The sequence below is a fragment of the Camarhynchus parvulus genome, chromosome 2 (genome assembly GCF_901933205.1).
Source record: "Camarhynchus parvulus chromosome 2, STF_HiC, whole genome shotgun sequence".
Classification (NCBI taxonomy): domain Eukaryota; kingdom Metazoa; phylum Chordata; class Aves; order Passeriformes; family Thraupidae; genus Camarhynchus; species Camarhynchus parvulus.
Window position 1 is genome coordinate 68,368,797 of NC_044572.1, and position 20,972 is coordinate 68,389,768.

The following is a 20,972-nucleotide window of genomic DNA, read 5'->3' on the forward strand; positions in this document are numbered from 1 at the left end:
TATGTTCCCAGAACAACAAACTGTACTTGCCTCATTAGAAAATGCCCTAAATTATTTAATGTTTCTGGAAAATTATTTTGAAAGCTAGCAACTACTTGCAATTTCTACAGTAAATGTGATATCCCATTTAGAAAAGTAGTCTTTTAATTTCCAAGGAGCCTGCACCTTGCAAGATAGTTCCCTAACCTATAGGAACAGACAGAAGCCTAACTTGTTTGCATGCATAAACCTTCCATGAACTACAGCACTGTTATATGAGTATTTCATGCTATTTTACTGAAGTGCCCCCACCCACACAGTGATATCATCTAACCTGACACCCCACAGATGCTAAAAAAATATATATATTAAAAAAGTAGAGACGTGACTTGGAATTTCCCCATGGACATAACAAAGCAGCTCACCTTTATACTTTACAGCAGCACAAAGGTTTCCCCCTTAAAAGACAGTTGATAGGAAATGAGCTTCAGCTAACAGTACTACCAGTGGCCCGTTTGCTAAATTAAGGCAGCTAGACAAGCCTGCTTGTTTCTTCCTAATTACTAAAAATACATTTGCTATCATGCTTTGTTGTTTGTCCAAGATAAAAATATTTCCAGAAAACTGCTTGCAGGATGCTAAGAGCAGAACACATATCTGGCAGTAGCTCTCAAAATACAGGAGATCCACCAGGTCACAACCTTTACCACCACCTAAGTGGCCTTATTTGTTTATTATATTCCCTTCTTGTTTTGACTCACTAGTATTTTTCAAGTTGATTTAAGAAAAGTTAGTAATTAGTAGCTGTCAAAAACCAAATGATAAGCAGTGCAAGTAATTACTTTCATTTACTTATTGCTTCTGTTTGCCCAAAGAAATACAGACACCACCTCTTAATTCTAGAGAATGAAATGGACATTATCATGTTCAGTAAATTCCTTACTTCACAGTATGATTTATGCAGTCTGATTAATAACACTATTTTTACAATCATTTTTCACAATTTTTTATAATCACGCTCGAAGGTTTTTATAACCTTTGAACATGATTATAAATATTTTTAAAGTATGTGCATAGTATATTAACAAACAAATACAGATAATACCATAAATACCATTAAAAATAAATATCATAAAAAGAAAAAGGAAGTTAGAGGAAAGCAATTATTTAAAACCAGTCTAGAATGAAAGACATAATTACAGCATTCACAGAATTTTATGGATCCATATGATACACCTGAGCCAAGTTAAATGTCACACAACTGCTCCATTGTCATTAAAGAAGAAAAACACACTTAAAAACAGGGACTCTAGAATCTCATTTCAATTTAAACAAGAATGTGAAATTTCTCACTAGGCCACTTCCTGCTATTGCTGGAAACATTCCCTCCTTTAAACGGAGATGGATTTCAAGGTACTGTACTGAATGTTGTTTTGAAAGTACATTAAGAAGAAAATGTGAACGTGTAGGCAAACTGGAAACTCTCTGGAGAGATTACCCACTTATTTAACCACATTTCCTGTTTTTTAACCCATTTGTCCTAAGTCTCTCCTTAGACTACTGACAAAAATAGATACAAGTGTGCTATAAATAGTTCATTAGCAGGTTTTTCTCAGTAAAACTGAAAATGTTTTGATAAATCTATTGTTCTTACTAGCTCCATACTAATTAAACTGTGAATCAGATTAATGTTTTCTTGCAATTCTTGTCTGCATAGCTCAGGGTAATTATAAATATAAAGTGCCTTAGGAATCTGAGAAAAAGTCTCGAGAACTAATAGTGACCTAAAAAATAGCTATCAATAATTGAAATTTAATCAAGAAATTACTGGTAACCTATGTGACAAAGTGCTTTTACAAACAACAGTTCTGAAGCAAGGGAAGAGGCTGATCACACAAAGTCACAGCCTTTCTAAATATTTTGAGATCTGAAGGCCTAAATGCTACATCATTGAGTTAGTCACCTTGCACTTATTTTCAGCCATGGTAGTGTGTTGACCTAACATAGTGAATGTAATTTGAAGGACCTGACATAAGTAGCCACAAAACTAATTTCTAAAAATATTAAAATGTGAAGGTTTTTCAGACTTATGTTATCTATAGTTATAGTTTTTGAACTACATTAATTCAATAAATTGAAATTATGTAATGACATTCAAAGAACCTGAAAGTTTCTGTGCTTCAGCTGCCTTGGAGTAGACAGGAGCTCTAAAGATTGCCAATACTGTGATTAATACCTTTTTCTATGCATCAACTTCAGTCTACAAGAGGAAAACACCAAGAGAATAATACTGGTTCTGTGCCTTCCTACATAGCCCAAACTGAGATATCTTTAAAATTGAAGCTGCTAAGGCTCTTCTGAACTTTCTGCTACCCCATTCAAAAACCACAGAATGTTCTGAGGGACTGTGGAAGAGGTCTACCCAATACTGCTGCTTTCCTTACAGATATTAAACTCCACTGCTTCTGGAGTTCTAATAAACTTCTAATAAAGTTTCCTTTATTATTAAGTAGGAGCAAAATCTGTAAATGTCAAAGACTACAACAGAAAATGCAAAACCCAACAGTGCTTCACTTGGGAAGGAGAGGTTTTTGCTAGCATCAAATATTTAAAAGAAGAGCAGGTAGCTGAAGGCCAATTTGATACGTATGCATGTTCTTGTAAGGATTTTGTTCAGAGATGAATTTATTTTCACTTCTTCCTCCAAACACAATAAAAGCATAAAGGGCATTTTATCAATGCAGGCATGAAGGCCTTGAGCAAAAGATGCTGCATGTCATACTTAGAATTGAACCATGAAGACTCTCAAATTACTCAAATTGTTGCACAATCAGCCAAATTTCAACCCACTAATCAGGTAACAAATAATGTAAATGGTGAAAGAACAACAAACAAAAAAGTCCCAAACCCCACAAACCAAGAATTCCAAAGCACTTACGTAAAAAAAAAACTACTTCAGAGGTTATAGCCATTCATATCTCTCCATCTACACATACACCGGTTTCAGCTCACTCTCCACTGGTAAAGAAATGCATTGATGATCATTAGATGAACCCAGTACTTGAGATACATTACCCACAGAAATTTGTCTTTTTGTTGCTGTCATTTAAATAAGAACAACATGGTCTGGCAGAGTTGCAGCCTTTACAGTGCTCTACAAGTGCAAGCACTAATGTGTGGCTGTAACCCATAAAAGCAACCTGGTGTCAGAACAAGAATATAAACACTTTACAGCCAGCAGTGTGTTGCTCTATAGATTTAGCATTACTTAAAAAATACCTTACCATTTCTACTTCAGCATTAACAGCTTTGGGGATGCTGAGTCTTTTTTTTTTGTTGCTGCTGAATTAAAGTGGGTATGTTTGACTGAAGGGAAAACCCAACAGTAGAAATTAATTACAACTATTATATATTAAAGTAAGTGGTTTGAAGAAGATGAAAAAAAAATTGCACTACAAGCAAAGACATTTCACCCAATTAAAACATAACATCTAAACCAAACCCATTTTTCTTCCTGAATGTAAAAAACCCAGGTTCTGAAGAATGAAATTTATGCGTGAGACACTCAGATATAACAAACACTCCTTCCTGACACGAAAATGAATACATCTAATGATGACTCAGTATTATCTGAACTTTATCTACCAGCAATCCATTTGCCGCAGAATGCTGCTTCATTTTCCAGAAGAAAAATTTTAAACCAATTTCTTCCCTCTTCCCCCCTTGATTTTCAGCATATAAAGGTCATATGTATCTAAGTATGTATCTATCACTACATTTCCACTGTAAGAATAATTTTAGTGCTAAATGATTTTCTTTCAATAAAGCAGAGACTACTTATAGCCAACAGGCAAAAACAGTGTGCTGTTTTTACCTGTTGGTAAAACAGGTAAACAGGGTACATGTCCCTGGTAAGACTAGGCTCCTACTGATTTTAGCAATTTGTAAGACAGGACTGTGATCCTTCTGTGTGTGACCAGGAAATGTAGCAGAGTGGAAACTTAATGGCTCTTTCCTGGTCACAGAACGTTCTTAAGTTTCCAAAATTTGTAGGCGAAAGAAACACTGAGGCAAAACACAATATTGCACATAAGAGGGAACAGACTACAAAGTGTATATAAATATTTGCTATGTACTGGACATATTTTCAAACAGCTGTGTGCATCAACAGTTTTTTCATGAAATAAAGTTAGATTGTGCTGACCAATAAACTGCTATGCTGCTTAAAAGCTGTCTTCCTATTTTTTTTTCAGATTTAAGAATAATTGAGAAATTGTGAAATAGACCAGCTGGTGGGTGGTAGACAAATGAAGAGCATCATCATCTTGTAAAACTAGTGCCTACGTACCTCTGAAGCCTGGCACTCACATAATTTCCAGTACTGTAACCTGTTTGCCATTTATTTTCCAAATTCTTCACAAGTGAGCCTCTTAAGACAAAGAACCAAACAGTTGACAACTTTGACATAGGCTTCCAAAAGTCAGAGTGTGGTAACTCATCACACTTGGGGGTCCTTCCCACTCCCAGACCTCTCTCACTTTACAGAAGAGAAGTCACGTGTACCATGGTGTCAGTGGGGGTCAAAGCCAGCAACATGGACAAACCCTTCAGACTGCCCCCAGAGGCCCCCACACAGGAAGACTTATGTCATGACAAAAATGCCAGTTTAAAAAGGTGTTCCACAGATAAAAGTGTGTAGCTGTATTCACCCCATAAAGATACAGCATGACCAATTCAACAGGAAAAGCCAGTCACTCCTTTAATTGTAAGGTAGACTAAAAACCAACATCTCTATCAAAACTGAGAACAGTTGAATCCAAAAATCTCAAGCAGTACTTCCTTTCATTAACACAAACCAAGCATAGTCGGCAAGAATATTCATTTATTTCTTTCAAACACATCAATTTTAAGGCACCCTGAAGGTGTCCTTTCATGATTTTATAAAACCTAAAATTATTAAAACCTTTCAAAACACAGTCTCACTCAGGAAACTGTGTGTTCTTCTCATAATTCCTCAAGTCACTGGTACTGTAATAATAGCCTGTCAAATGCAAAATGACAGCAATTTCATAAATGAAGAATGGGCTTAGAGATATACTATGTTTATGAATTTACTTTGGTTGTCACTCAAATATTATTATCATAAGAAATGAGAAAACTGAAGTCAACTGATCCAAAAGAGACTAATTTCACAAATAAAGTGTTTGGAACAATACAGACACTAATAATTTTAGTGCCCAGTTTTGCTCTGCATGTCTCTAACCTTCAAGTTACTGAAAAAAAATTAATTACCCATGAAACATGTCCTGCATATATTAGAGTGACTTACAACAGATATACTTGGGTAAGTAAAAGAAAAGGCAAAATTGGCAAGAGACCTTTTAAAAGACTTTTTTAAAGTAAGCAACTTCAAAAATGGTGCTTGAGAAAAAGCTTATTAGCAGCACTAAGATGCACAATCTTCAACATACAGTATGTTATGTTGTTAACATTGATGATTTTTTTGAAAGTTCCTATTTCTATTGAATTTTACAAATGTATAATGATAACAAGCAGGTGGCAATGCATAATATAAAAATCCCAATACTTCTGGAACCTGATTCTGCAAAGGTCTGTGAGTGTTCTTAACTCAAAAAAGTTTTCAGTCACCACACTGAAAAAAGCACAGAACCAGTTCTTAATATTTTTTACATACTTTCTTCCAAATTGCATTGTGTACCAACTGTACATGAAATGCATGAAAGTATATGAAATTTTTATTTGTCTTTAGTAACTAAATTCAGCAAGTTGGCAACCAAATCAAAGCCACTGTATTAACTTACAAACACTAATAGGGAGCAGTATTTAGTAGGCAGGATGGAAGTATCGAGTCACGGGAAAAAGCTGACTGAAGAAAGGGACTTCGATTAAAGATTCAGTGGATTCTTTGGAAAATGTGGTAGGAGGTTGTGCTCTGCTTCTTCTCACCAAATTCTCAAATTTGATTTCTATGGCAAAATCTAGTTGTTGTTTGTTTGTCTTTTTCCTTAGACTTGGTAATTTGGGATGACCTTGAAGGGGTAATCACCATTTTGCCTTTCAGCCAGCTCTTACTTCTACCAATGTATGTATTTAAAAACTGCAACACGTACTGCAGTCAAATGCACATAGATCAGCATATCAGGAATAATAACTCACAAGAGTATACCTTCAATTCATGGAAAAAAAAATGTCCTAAGTTGAATTTTATGTATAGCTTTACTTATCTGTCTGCTCAAATAACCAGTGAGTTGGAACCAGACAACAGCAGCTTTTAGAGATGTTACTGCAGAAAAAGAAAATCAACCAAAACCCCAACAACAAAAGCACTCAACCAAACCCCAACAATCAAAATAAAAAGCCCCACTACACCTTACTATCTTCTAGTCTGCTATGAAAAAGGAGAAAATGAGAGAAAATTGTTGTAGGAAACATACAGTATTCGATGAGATCACATATTAATTCTATTTATTAGTGTGAAGGTGAGAACTTGCACTGACTTCCAGTGTTACTATTTCACTGTTTTTCACTTCTAAGCTTTACTGAATCCCTATAGCATTTTGAAAAGGGCATGGATTTGAAATGAAGAATGTTTCTGCATGACCTGAACAATAGATTCTTGAAAATTATTTAATCCAAAATCAACATTTGGAAGCTATCTTGACTCAGGAGTGACCCACAATAACTGGAAAGCTTAAGACTTTTCACAGTTCAAAGCAAAGGCTTTTTAATATTTTTGAATTACTTCAACTGCTGAACAAGCCCAACACTAATTTCATCCACACATCAATAAACTTTAAGTGTTTCATTAAATTTAAATTACTATTCGTTGTGTAAAGAAATTTTAAGCTAATGAAATGTTTTTTATTACAATGGATCTGCTGTACTGTTAGAAGCCAATCATATTTTCCCACTTAAAAAGTAAGAGTTCAAGGGCTTGATAACTTGGCTACTGAGAGAATATGCTCCAGGCTGAATTTTGTATAGAAGTTTTGTATAGAGAAAGCTGAGGCATTTTTTTACACTAAAATTTTTAAGTTAAAAGCACGCACATACCCTTGGGCAGAAAGTGTTATGAAGTACTGAGACAGCTTCTCTCCACTGTCCTAGTAGGACACTGCAAGTCTGGCCAGTTGCAATGTTCGTTTTGGAGACTATTTTCATCAGTGCTTTTAAAATGTTAAAAACAACAGCATCCTTAACTACTGCATACATTCAGGGTTTAGAAAATTATAGTTTTTTACTACTCTATCTTGAAACCAGTACTATTTTATGCCTGACCATAGACTTCTTACTCAAAGCTTCAAACCATAACTGAGAATGTGAACTGACCAGTGGGCTCACTAAGGGCATCAAAGCTATTGGACCTCCTCTGCTGAGCTGTCTGGGGCAAATTCAAGATGTTTTAAGATGTTTGTCTGCATCTGCACAGAAGGTAGTATAATGCTGTATTTTATATGGCCCTTGATGAATCTCCACCACAAAACACTAAGCACCTTTATCAGGAGAGATCACTCACTGTTATGGATTGTTTCTAAAGAGCACCTACATGCTAAAGGTTAACAAGACAAAACCATTCTCTAAGCAGGACAAGTGAATTATAGGAACTACGCAGGCAGCTCCATGCACAGAAAAGTCAGGTAATTTTGACAGAGCTGAGTTTATTTGGACCAATACCCAAGTTTTAACTTGGGACTTTCCATCTAAATATCATACACAAATCCCTGATCCTTTATAACTTCAGCTAGAGGACTATGACTTTGCTACAAACACCAGCAAACCAACCTCTCCTACAGATCAACCTTAAATGGGAGCCACATTCAACTATGAAAAGGTAACAACAACACAATTAAGTTTCACTAATATTCATCATAACCTGTAAATGCTTCTTGATCTCACAGTATTCCCATGCACACTGCCTTCTGAAACCGTGGTGATGACCCCAATAAGATCTGGGTAAAGACTGCCAGAGGGACTTGGAAGCAGTTCTGGGTAGAAGAAGAGAGCAGTCACAAGACCTTTCAGCAGCTAACACTACCCAGCTGCACATTCTGAGGAAGAGAAACGTGCCTACAATTAGCACATCTGTGGAAATAAATCTCTGAAGGAAGAGAATAAATCCAAGCAAAATAGCCTAACAGGAACTCCAGAAGAGATCTGTTACCATAGTTCAGGACTACAGGTAATTTTACTTTTCATGTGACTTACTTTTGCCACTCCAGTAGTTTCATTACACATCAGTTTGTTAAACATTGCCACAGAAACTACCTTGAGCATTACCAAGAAAATAAACAATCTGGTTTCTAAGAGTAACAATTGAAGGAGCAGTCTAACATAGGTCACTCAAACACCTCATTCACAGCCAAGTTTTGAATTTATTTTGGCTTATAATCCAGCTAGTAATGAAATAAAACCGAGTAGTAGTAATAGTGACTATGGACTTGGAATTCTAAGCTTTTTTGCCTATGATCTTCTCATACCTCCCTCACCTCCCGAGTCTTCAGTTCTGGCTTCTAAATCCATCTGAACCAACCCCAATGAGTTCTTCTTCTCACATACTTCCATTCATTCATTTCTGCTCAGTTATCTAACTTGCAAACCCAACCTGCCTGTGTTTCCAAAACTGCATCATTCTATAACACTGGGACAACCAAAGAATTCAGTAAAACAGACAGGAAACATAAAGATGCCATTTGTGCCTATCAAACACAACAGAAACATGAAAGCATTCACTATGCCAACAAGCTAGACCATGGAGTATTGTTTTGTTGATGACACAATTTATTACTACTTTTGTTTTATTGAAAGAGCTGAGACAGTACAAAACTTGTGCGGATATACCCTCATTCATGCTTGTAAATAAGGAGTGCTGGAAAAGGGGGGAAAGAATGCTTGCCCTTTCTCCTCTATGCATTATCACTGATTCCAATCTCCAATTAACTTTCTGCTTTGAGCAATGCAGGGATTAGATCCTATAACCAAAGACAGTCAAAAATACAAAATGATATTAGAAGATTTTAAGTGTTTCTCAAAGAGTATGCTTGAGGGGCTAAAAAATTTAGGTCTCCTTGTAACAAAATCAAAATCAAAACAACACAAAGGTAATTGACATTAACACGTCCTCACATGACAGAGGCTGACTGTATAAACAAGAAAATGCTGAACTGATCACAAGTATCATACAACTTCCTACAAATGGCTAGAAGACAAGTCAGAAGAGACTTCTGACTTGTCAGACATGCCTGATAAGTAAATCCTCCAAAGTTGCAGTAACTCTAATCTCATGCAGGTATTAGAGTAACTTGTCATACCATCAGTTAGAACAAGCACTTGAGCAGATAATTCTCAAGCTACAAGACTAAGCTGCTGTCTGACCAAGGAATCACATCAAGACTTAATTTTAGATGTCTTTAGTCTTTAGCAAGGCACAGACACAGACAGAAATGCCACAAGGCATCCTAGCAAGAAGTCTGACAGGTAAAGCCAAAGAGAAGCTGGAAGAGTGATGGACAGTAGTCCAGTAAACAACTACTGGTAGGCTTAATAGAAGAAAATGCCATAAAATCAGAACTGTGAGGGAGGGAGACAATGTAAAAAGCAAGAGGAAGCATAAGGTATTAATGAAATAAGATGCACATAAACTCTGCTGAATGTTTATACATGTGGAGTCTAGAGGCTGCTGAGATCAGCCAACAAAAATCTGAATCACAATTAGCAGCAGAAAATCTTGCATGCAAGAAGCTGGAGAAGCATAAGGAGTGCAACTCAGGGTGCAGGAAGTAGGAACTGAAAAATGTGATGTCTCTCCAGGATGGTTTCTAATGGGATTTCTATAATAGTCAGAAATTAAAGGTAACATGTTGGCAGAAACTACAGGAAGCTGAAGGGCCATTGCTGCCTTCTGTTGCCATCTTTTGCAAGGACAATGTGCATTCCATTTCATCAGCTACAATAATCCTTAACATTTTAAATTCAGACATGGATATAATATGACAATACAATCTTGCGAGAAGTGAGAAATAGAATGAAACTTAAATGCCTCAAAGTGAAATTGAAGAAAAATTTCAGGTTAAAATGAAATTACACAAATGAAAGTATTTTGAAACATGCATTGACATTTGTGCTTATATTTCAAGTAACAAGTTAATTTTATAGAAAAAATAGCAAGGCTGCAATATGAGGACCCCTGACATCACAATTTTGGTACATGATTCTACTCGCGAAGAATTACGTGAAGTAAAACAAATGCAAGGACTGTAGTTGTTCAATGCATGGATTGTCACACTTGCTGATTGAATGGGTCATTTAAAGATGAATGAATTCAACTCAACCTAATACAAATTTGATTGTTATATAGTTGGTATTTCCTTACCAGAAGCACAAAACATCAATTTACTAATGTATGTTGTAAGAGCAGTTAGCTTAAATGAAAACCAGCACATTTTAACTGGACTATTTAAAGACTGCTGTGTATAAGAACCCTCCTGTGTCATAAACAAACTGCTAGCATTTTGTAACAAAAACCCCAAAACTGACAAGTTCTTTAGCAACTTCATTTGCCAGTACAGAAGACCTTTTTCCCTTAACATTATATGCAACAGACCTGCAAAACATCGTTTTCTTCATGTTCACATACATTGCACATCATATCCCTGCATCAAAATGCAGGAATCAGAATTTGGCCTTACTAAAGCATAAAAATTCAGACAATTCCTAAAGACAGGACAGCAACAATTTGAGGACTGTTGGAGTTCAAAATAATCTTCCTGATGTAAGTAAGATAATTCTGAAGCCATCCTTTTAAATGGTTAGGAGAAATCTAAAGGCTTACAGAGATTTCAAACAAAACTATTTTGCACATTTCAGTCAAAAAGTAATTGCTTATTTCTAACAAAAAAAAAATGGAAAGAAAGAAAAAGAGAATGATTTGTACTATATCTAAATGTTTTTAAGATGTAAATGCACTTGTCATCTTTCACGTAAGCAGGGTGCTAGTGCCCTAAATTAAACAAAAGAAGAGAAGTTAGGGTTGACAAGTATGTCGCTGCGTAACTACAAATTAAATATGCCTTTTGATATTTAATTTTTAACTGTTGAGTACCTTTTCATCAGGCTGCTGCCATTAGAAGTTTTTTATTAGATTATTAAATTAGACAAATAACGGATAAAAGATGTGACAAGTACAAAAATCTGATTTAGCAGAAGTGACGCACTTAATCTTTTACTGTGATAGTGGCATCTCATATATTTGAAATGTTTCAAACAATGATCTCTTAACACACCAAAGAGGAAGAAATTCAGATATAACTTGACTATATTCAATTTATGCCAAGTACAGAATGAATATCTAAAAACCACAATCACCTTTCAGTTGAAAGTGCAAAATCACCTAAAACTTTCAAAGCAATGTGAAATTTTAAATACCTCAAACCCCCGAATATCTGACAAGACAAGTGAAACACAGAAGACACATATTTAAAAAAGACTGTTAGAACAGCAGCTGAAAATCTGTATGTTTGTGAATTCTGAGTGAATGCTGGCTAGATTGCACAGCAGCTAGCATTTCAAAAGCAAGTTATAAAGAGATATCACCATTATCTGAATTGTTCAGAAAAATAAATGAACATCGACCTTTTTTGTGGTAAACAAATCCTCACATACTACTGTCTTACAGAAATTAATACAGTAGTTGCATATGTAAACAAATTAAATATAATCAAACTTGCCATATTATGAAAAGTAATTTGCCATTTGCATGCAAAAGCTCACAATATTCTAAAAGACTAAATACTCATATACTACAACTACCTTTGCTTGTATTACACAAACATTAATACACAGAAATATCTTCGATCCAAATTCAGAGCAACCACCTCATTCACTCTCCAAAAGTCTATAGCCTTGCAAGTCAAAAAGATCAATTTTTTTAATATGAAAAAATTATGCAAAAATTTATAAAACAAAAAAGTTGCCTAATTTTGTTACACAACTAAGACATAACTTATGCTTTTTAAACTAGAAATAAAAAGCCCACAACAAAACACAATTTACTACCAAAACAGAGATGTATGAACAGGAACAAAAAAACCCCTTGTATGCTAAACTATCAGAGTGACCAGTATACACAAAAACCAATCTAAATACAAACTTGGCAACTGATTAACACTATGTTTCCTATTGTTCCTTTCATCTCTTTTAATTATGTTAATAATGTAGAATAAATCAGAACAATGTTTCAAACAAGAGAAAAGAACTAAACTAAATTTCACTGCTGCTGCATGTTAAAATTGAAGTCTGTCTTGTAAAGACTCAGAAGTCTACACTGAAATTAAAGTGAAAACTTGAATGAGTTGTTTATTAACAATAAATCTAATTAAGTTAATAAAACTGCCTTCTAACACCAGCAGTCACACCTTAGATCAAAATTAAAAGCCAAACATAAAATCACTTTGTGCACAAGTTCTGACATTCAGATCTTACTGAAAAGCACACGCATGTTGAAAAACTAAACAGTAAATGTTTTAGTACACAGGCTAAATGAAAGTTTGCCCCATGCAAACAATTTATCCTTTTTTATATTTAAAACTGTAACAAAAAGCATATGTATTAGGAAATATTTAATAATTATAGGACAATTGCTTGAATGAGCAAGGCATAAGCTTCTTCCACACTGACAGAAGCAGGGTACCACACTTAAATAGTTTATATTTTTCAAAGCTTGCTCAAAAGGCAGACTTCTTAACTTTTTTCAAAATTCTTCTTCAGAACTATTCATTTAATACAGTTCTTCTCATATTTGTATTTCCCTATGCAAGAAATTGTTGCCCCCAGTACTTACAGCCAGATGCTTGCAGAGCTGCCAATGATAAATAGTCTCAAGGTTTTTGGGTAAGATTTTTCTGAATGTTCTATAACTTCCAAGACTTTAGCTGGTCAAATTAACAATGAATGTTCAAACAGACAGGATTCAAATAAGGCAGTTTAAATATAAAGAGAAAAATGCTTAAGTGAGTTATTTACATGACATAGCAAACTCTGTGGACAGAAACCTACCTGTACCTTTTTTCCCCACCCAGATTATGCTTCACTCACTTCTCAAATTCTGTAACAGCTCAGGATAGATTTTTGCCTGTATCAGTTCCACTTAATATAAAAATCAGTTGTATTTCCAAATCAGCTGTCATTTTACAAAGCAAATCAAGTGCACTCATGTGAGAAAAAATATTATTTAAAGATGGAATTATAAATTATTGCATTTGTGTAGTTTTTCTTTGTGCATGATTTTTACTGATATGGAAAAGGAAACAAACCAAAAATCAGGTTGAAAAACAGAAAATTCTCTTACTGCATTGGTCTACGTGGCTCAGCAACAATATTGGCAATAGAGACATGAAATTTCTGTACAGGAAATTCATGTGGATTTTATTAATTTTCTCATGATGTAGACCTTGACTTCTGAAGCCCTGATTCTCAGAAAGAAACAATGTTGATAACACTGTCAAGGCAAAACATTTAGGTAATTGCTGTGCTACCCAGTGGTATTGCCTATATATAGCATTGCCTGTGGTGTACTCCAAGTATACAGTAATTCATACTGAATTTCTGTTAGCTGTGCAAGGAAAGGAATCAGTAATATTAATGGGCTGTTATCCCTAGAGGATGAAAGTGCAAGATTGAGGGGATTTCTTAAATTATACAGCAACCTCTGGTAAGCTCACTTGTCTAGTGAGTATCAGATTTCTCTGTCCTTTTATTTGCACTTCAAGCCTGTCTCTTGCTCTTGTTTGAATAATCCTGTGCAATCCATTTATATTTCTAAATAAAAATGGGTTAATTATATTTAATTTAATTTCTAAATCCTGCCCTAATTTATGTTTTTAACTTGCTCATCCAGTCCTGGTTTCCCACCTTGCTCCACCTCCATTCCTTGCTTGATACCAGTCTTCATCACAAGTTTTTTGTTCCAGTCTCTCCCTCTCTTGCAGTTACATTATTTCCTATCTCAGCATTAGCATCCTCCTCCTGAATAATTCCATCTACCCAAAAGCATTACTTCCAGTAGTCCAGACCAAGTGGCCTCTGCAGAGAACTGTTCAGAAACAGCTGTAGTCTAGAAGCTCTGGACTGGACAGGAAATTCAGCACCAGAAAATTCTTCATCTTGTTCCTAAGCAAATCAGGAGTGTTTTCATACACACATTTTCAAAAATGTCCTTTACAAAAGATGCATCATGGCATTAACATGCCCCCAGTTCTGGTCAGATTTTCAACGGCCAGATGGCTTGAAAGTTTCAGACTGAATCAGGGAAGTAAGTTACCTTTTCCTTATCTTTTACATATGGGCAAATTGATGTTTTGATCTCTTATTTGCCTTTAGAAAAAAAATCTGTTCTTGTCAAAATTCACCTTTTTACTATCATCATTAGTGCTATGTGAAAGCTGATGCAGAAACAGCACACAAAAAGACTTCATGCCAAAAGCTGATGTCCTGGCAATCATCCAGTAAGGATACAACACTACACATCACTTATAGCATCACTCAGGAACACAACTGAGGCCTAAATAGTTTGCCTTGCTATGATTTTTTCTTCTTTTTTTTACAAATTAAGTTTTTGAAAGTCAAAATCCAAACCAGGAAAATGAAACAATGCAAATCTTTACAATTTGCAGACATAAAGATTACTGAAAACAGATAATAATTTCCAATATACAATTTTTTCTTAACAAATCAATATGGCACTATTTAACAAATCCCTGAGTGAACAATGTGTTTGACTCAAGTTAGACCCACTCCTCATCATATGTATGGTATTTTAGTTTAATAAAGTAGGTATTTTCAATGCTGTTGGAAGATTAAGTGTAACATAGAGCTTTGTTTGTTTTGGGTTTTCCTAGAAAGAAAATAAAAAAGATAGCATGTCTACTGCAGTATTAACTCCATTGTTTAGATTATGTATATTTTCTCAATTAAAATCTTACTGTCCAATTTAAAGTTGTTTGTGAATACCAGTTTATTGAAAAAAATCAATTATATGGCTCTTGGGTGATCTTATTTTCTTTTTTTGATTGAATACTGGAAAAAATCTGATTCTCATTTGCCCCACAAAAAGGCTTTTTTTCATCCAGTCCTTTTCAATTACGAAGTTCCTCTACCTTCATGAAGAGGTTACCTATTAATCACTTACTAAATTTATCTTCAGAGCACCAAATATTTCCAGGGTCAATGAACTATTGCCACAATCAAACAAACGGAAGGTCCTCAAAGCTACTCTGTCTGGGTTTTGGCTGGGATAGAGTCAATCTTCTTCCTAGTAGCTTGTACGGTATTTACTGCATCTACTATGAGAATAATGTTGATAACACATCCATGACTCAGGTGCTGCTGAGCAATGCTTACACAAAGTCAGGGACTTCAGTTTCTCATGCTGCCCTGCCAGCGAGTGGGTGGGGATCCATGAGAATCTGGGAAGAGACAGAGCTGGGCAGCTTTCCCTGAATAGCCAAAGGATATTCCATACCATAGAATGTAAATTCCACAACATGTAAACTAGGGGGAAAACTGGCTGGGGGCAAGCTGGGCATCGGCCAGCTGGTGGTGAGTGACTATTTTTCATTTGCATCACTTGTCTTTCTTTCTTCCTTGTGGTTTATTTATCTCTTTGTTATTTTCCTTTTCATTAGAATTTATTATTATTATTTCAATTATAAAACTGTTCTTATCTCAACGCATCTGTTTTTTTTACTTTTACCCTTCTGATTTTTTCTCTCATTCCACCAGGGCAGGAGAGGAGTGAGAGAGCAGCTGTGTGATGCTTAGTTACTGGTTTATGTCAAATCATGATACTTCTATACCAGTAGTCAACAGAGTTAACATTTAACAGAGGTTAATTAATTGGAAAGGTAATTAATCATGAAGGTGGAGAAGCACAGAAGTAGTGTCTATATGTTCCTTTTTAATATGTCTAGCTTGGGGATTCATAAAAAAGCTCCAAACAACTTTTCTACTATTTTGAATTGGCCAACACTATGATATGCAACCTGAAGAGGTGTCTCTAATATTCACTGTCTTCACTTCAATTTTTGCCACAGAGAAAGTACATTAAACCAAAAATAAATTGGACAACAAGAAGGCTGAGGCCTACCTGTATCAGAAATGCAATATTCCCTTTAAACAAAGAAAAGACTGTAGAATTATCGTAAAGGCGATGTGAGCCTAGGAAGTAGATGCCAATGCACTAGATCAAGAAATGAGCATATAAAAAGCTGACACAATGTCTTGGTCTTGGTTAGCTGGTGGTAATCCAAATGTGCCAAGTGAAAACATACTTCAAATACGATGACAAGTTATGTATTATTCAGAAACGTTTTTGAATGTGCAAGATGAGTATCTAAGTTATTTCCGCAGTACGTTGTATCACAGCATATATTCTGAGCACAAAAGTATTAACAAGAGATGGAAGACACACTTTTATCTAAAGTAATAAACTCTAAGATCCTTTTGCTTTTGAGCAAACAAGCACCTACAGCTCTTAACTTACAGATTACCAGTGTAATTACCTCCATATCTAGTTTTTAAGTACCACAGAATTTTTACTAAGTCTGCCACATACAACTCCATGAAAAAATCAAAACAAGAATGTACAAATTGATTAGGACAAGTTCACCTTAAAAATGCCATGTACTATGTCACTGTGACTAATTTCTACTTGGTATTAACCAGGCATTTATGTGATAAGGAATTCAAATGTATCAATTTTGCCTAGGACAAATTACGTGTTCAAAGGACCTGAGTGTGCACAGTATTCACTACTGCAAAAAAAGAAAAAGGCAGACCCATTTATATATTAGGCTCCCTCAAAACAGAGGACATTAAAGCATTTCAATAATGACTAACATCTCAGTCATTTTAAACACCTTATACCTGCCCTTCGATGGTTTACCATTCTTTGCTGAACTACTGTTATAATGCGCATTTTCTCATAATTTTACCTTTTGAGAACTATAATTACATCTATTATCAAAGTAGCCAGATTCTATTGGAAAATATCCCAAACAACCTCAGTGAATTTCATAAGAAAATAGCAAAGATGGCTTTTATAATTCTTTCTATTATATACAAGCAATGAAGCAAAATAATCACAAAAAACAAGTATTAAAGAGATTATCAATAATGAAAGCAGCTTTAATCATTTGGGGGTATTTGAAAAATGATTTAGGAATTAAGTAAAGTCTGTGAGAAAGAACTCATAATGAGAACATGTCAAAAGTTAAAAACACAGACTAGAAAAAAGTTTTTAATTGTACAGTATATTTTAGCTCCTATCAATCACTGTTAAAATCATTTGAGTTTAATAAGCAGATATTTACCTGTTGGAACGAGACAATCTTTCCAATCAAAATATCCTGCATAAATGCCAGGTTCTAATGACCCAACTATTGGATCTGCCTTGAATTCAATGTACATTTCAAACAGTCTTTGATCCAGTTCTTTCAAGGATTCAATACTAACCTAAAAAATTAAAAAAAAAAAAAAAGGAAAGAGAAAGAACATAGTAAATAGTCATTAACTAAAAGAATTTAATCACCTACCCAAAAAATAACGTCTTCTTTAATTTCAGTAAAAAGCAGCAATTACTGACATATTTCAATTCATAATTATGTATATAAAAACTTCAAAACTTCCATATTATCTGTCCATCCTACCCAGTATAATTTTTTTCCTGATTGTATTCAGCAGTAGACATTTTCATGAAAAATACAAGGAATGCCTAAGCAGGCAGATCATTCACTAACTGTCTACCTGCATGATTTTTTTTCCTGCATGTCAGGAGGTCTTTATCTTGTAAAGTAAACAACTGAATTTTGTGAATGCTTTAAAATATACCCATAAAAATTTCAATCCTTAAACATGAAGATTTTTGTATAATACTTTAGATCAATTTTACTTTTACAATTTCCCACTATATTATAAAAAATACATTATTTATTTAGAAGTCTCTGTCTTCTGAAATTGCACCTATGGACTTCCCTGTCTACTTCAACAAGTGTCTGTACAACAGAAGCAAAAGCTGCAGCGCATTAGCATATGGAACTCTTCTCTTTAACAGCTCTCCATGCACTTCTTTGGAATTCACACAACATAGCCGCACTGAAGGCTAAGGGGATATGGACAGTTTGTTCACTGTATCTGAACAACTTTAAATTTTATACAAGGCTTTTTATTAAACAAAAGTACCCCCTGTAATTATAGCTTCTACAGTGATTCTAAAACACAATGCATATCACAAAATGTTGAAGCAGAACACTAGTATCTAAACATGGTAATGGATGCTAAATGCAAATAAAATGAAACAAAAATTAAGATCAAAATCTCACATGACTTCTGCTGAAATGTATTTACCTTTATAAATAAGAGCTTAAGCAACACAAAAATAAAGCTTTTAAACTAGTGTTCATTTTCCTCAACAATTAGGGGAAAAGGCACACACACACACACATACACACATATGTATGAATGAATAATAATTTCCAGAAGTAAAGGGGTTTAAAAATGAGTTCTGCTTTAAAAGCAGGTCTCTAGATCAGATTGGGATTTCAGAACAAGAAAGAAAGAAAGAACTCCTTATCATCCCTTTCTAAGGATTTAATACTGCAAACTGTAGAATAAGGGTTGAACCTTATTCACTAGAGGGATGTCTCTAAATTGTGCTCTACTCTGGTGCGCCTACATTGTTAAAAAAGAGAAAAAGGAACTGCAATATTTGAGTCAGGAACAGAAACAGAGAAAAGCTTTCAGGAAGGAGATCAGAAGTGTAAGGGAAAACAATTGTTATTGAGGCAAAAGCTGATGTTAGGAAAGTTGGGATGGTGAAGTTGGTGCTCAAAAAGGGACACCATGACTTTCCTGCTCTTCTAGGTGATGAACTTTCTTTGATTTGTCACAGAGGATCTCTATCCCAAAGCAAAGCTTTCTATAAGGCATAAGAAGATCAAGGCTATTTTCTTCCTCTTTTCCTTCTACCTGACTGCCTATTTTTAAATAGAACATATTTAAAAAGGTACAGATATATCACACTTTTTTCCTCTTATACATACTTCAAGACATTTTTCACTTCAATGTCTTATGATTAGGGAGAATAACAACCCTTAGATCATTCCTATTTAGCTTGGAACTAGTGGGAAAAGTAAATTTGAGTGCAAAGTCCCTGCAAATATGCACCCATTCAAAGAATCTGTGAAACAACTGCTTCAGTGTTCCTCAGCAAAGTGTTTTAGAATTAAGTAATTTGACCTTCCACTTTTGCAGTCATTCAGTACAAAAGATCATCTGCACATTCATTACAGGTTTTTTTGTTTCATACAAGTTCTCTTCAACCTGTTTCAAGTTCAATACACAATTAATATTGTGGTAACCTGGTTTTTCAGTTTGGTGGAAAGATTGCAAGAAAGAATGAACAATTAATCTGAAAGTAATTTTGAGCCCAGGATTCGGGGAAGGAAGCAGAGCAGAAGTCCTTAACATTCCCTGTGAATACCCATGTCCCTGATCCTCAAGTGGGCTAAATGCTTACAAAAATAGACAATTCTCACATTGTTGCCTTTCTGCTATGAACATCCCTGTGACTACAGTTTTCAATTCTTGCATAAAGCCATTTTGAGCTTTTACCTTTTAAGGTTATCTAATTATCAGAACCGTGGAAAAACTTTATTCAGAAGCTTAACCAATAAGCTGGACGAATTTTATGGGATACATTTTTTTTCTGCTTCCTAATGATAAGTTGAAGGAAAGAATCTCCACAGAGAAGTACAAGAGTCATGAGTATGTGCCAAGGTAGCAAGTGCTAAAAGCACAGTGTAATGTCTGGCTGCTTTATGCAATTTTGTATTTGGCACACTAAGAAAAAAGTATTGAAATAATTTTCATATAGAATGCAAAGAAATGTTCTTGGCTACCATTTATGATTTTGGTACTTCAGAATATTAGATAATAATGATTTCCCTACTAACAAAGGCAACTTTAAAAAAACCAGCCCGGTGTAAGAACAGATAGTATTTTACTAAAACACACTACCAAACACACTTTAAAATTAGATTTATAAAGCTGATAAAATTTAAAAGTATGATTTAGTTTCAGTCTTTTCAGATAAAAACTAATATTTCAAAAAAATGCCACTTCTTTGCTACAACTTTCTAATCTAATATTTAAATAAATTTAACACTTTCAGAAGTTTAGGTGACAGAACAAAAAACTGCAACAATCAACCCACCCCTCTAAACATCTGTGAGCTTCCATCCTCATTTAAAATTAATAAAGGGCTCAAAACTTGCCCTCTTATGATGACTATCTAATTATCCAAATTTTCCCAGCTGGCATGACCCATTGATGTGTCCAATACATGCAGTATTGCACTAGTCAGAGTTTTCAAACTGTTAATGCAGATTGGAAACTAATCTGCCCCTTCAACATCTGAATTTGGTAAATTATAAATGTACCAAACTTTTAGTGGCAATACTTTGATATGGCTGTGCAAGGTAGGGTGTTGAACACATACATAACAGATGTCTTAGCTGCTTCTAACTGTACCCGAGCTCAACTCTCAGTAGCAAAAAAATGGCAATATCCAGAGTAATTTTCTATATTGTACTGACCTCACAAATCATAGCAATCCCTTCCAAATGCTATTCAAAACTACTTCAAGCAACATTCAGGCATAATGGGACTAAAGATGTACTACACAGTTGAACAATCAGTTTGAGTGAAATACTGTACTCTGTACTGGAAAAAATAACAGTTTACTTCCAACCAACAAATATTTCTGTAAATAAACTAGCTTTATGGTCCTAAGGATTAAGTCACAACATTTCTCATAAGAAGTGATTAATCTTTACAAAAAGGCAGGAAAATGAGACAGCTACTGCCACCCACTTTGACATTTTCGTTCTTTGAAAAAGGAAAAACAACAAACCCCCCCCCCA

The 20,972-nt window shown here is 34.8% G+C and overlaps 1 protein-coding gene across 1 annotated transcript in view; it reads right to left on the reverse strand.

Moving 5' to 3' along the window:
- EXOC2 (exocyst complex component 2) overlaps positions 1–20,972 on the reverse strand; it is a 126,689-nt gene that overhangs the window by 18,284 nt on the left and 87,433 nt on the right. The window contains exon 24 of the mRNA XM_030944161.1: positions 17,364–17,505. Coding sequence (XP_030800021.1) covers positions 17,364–17,505 — 142 coding nt within the window. The remainder of the gene's footprint in view (positions 1–17,363; positions 17,506–20,972) is intronic.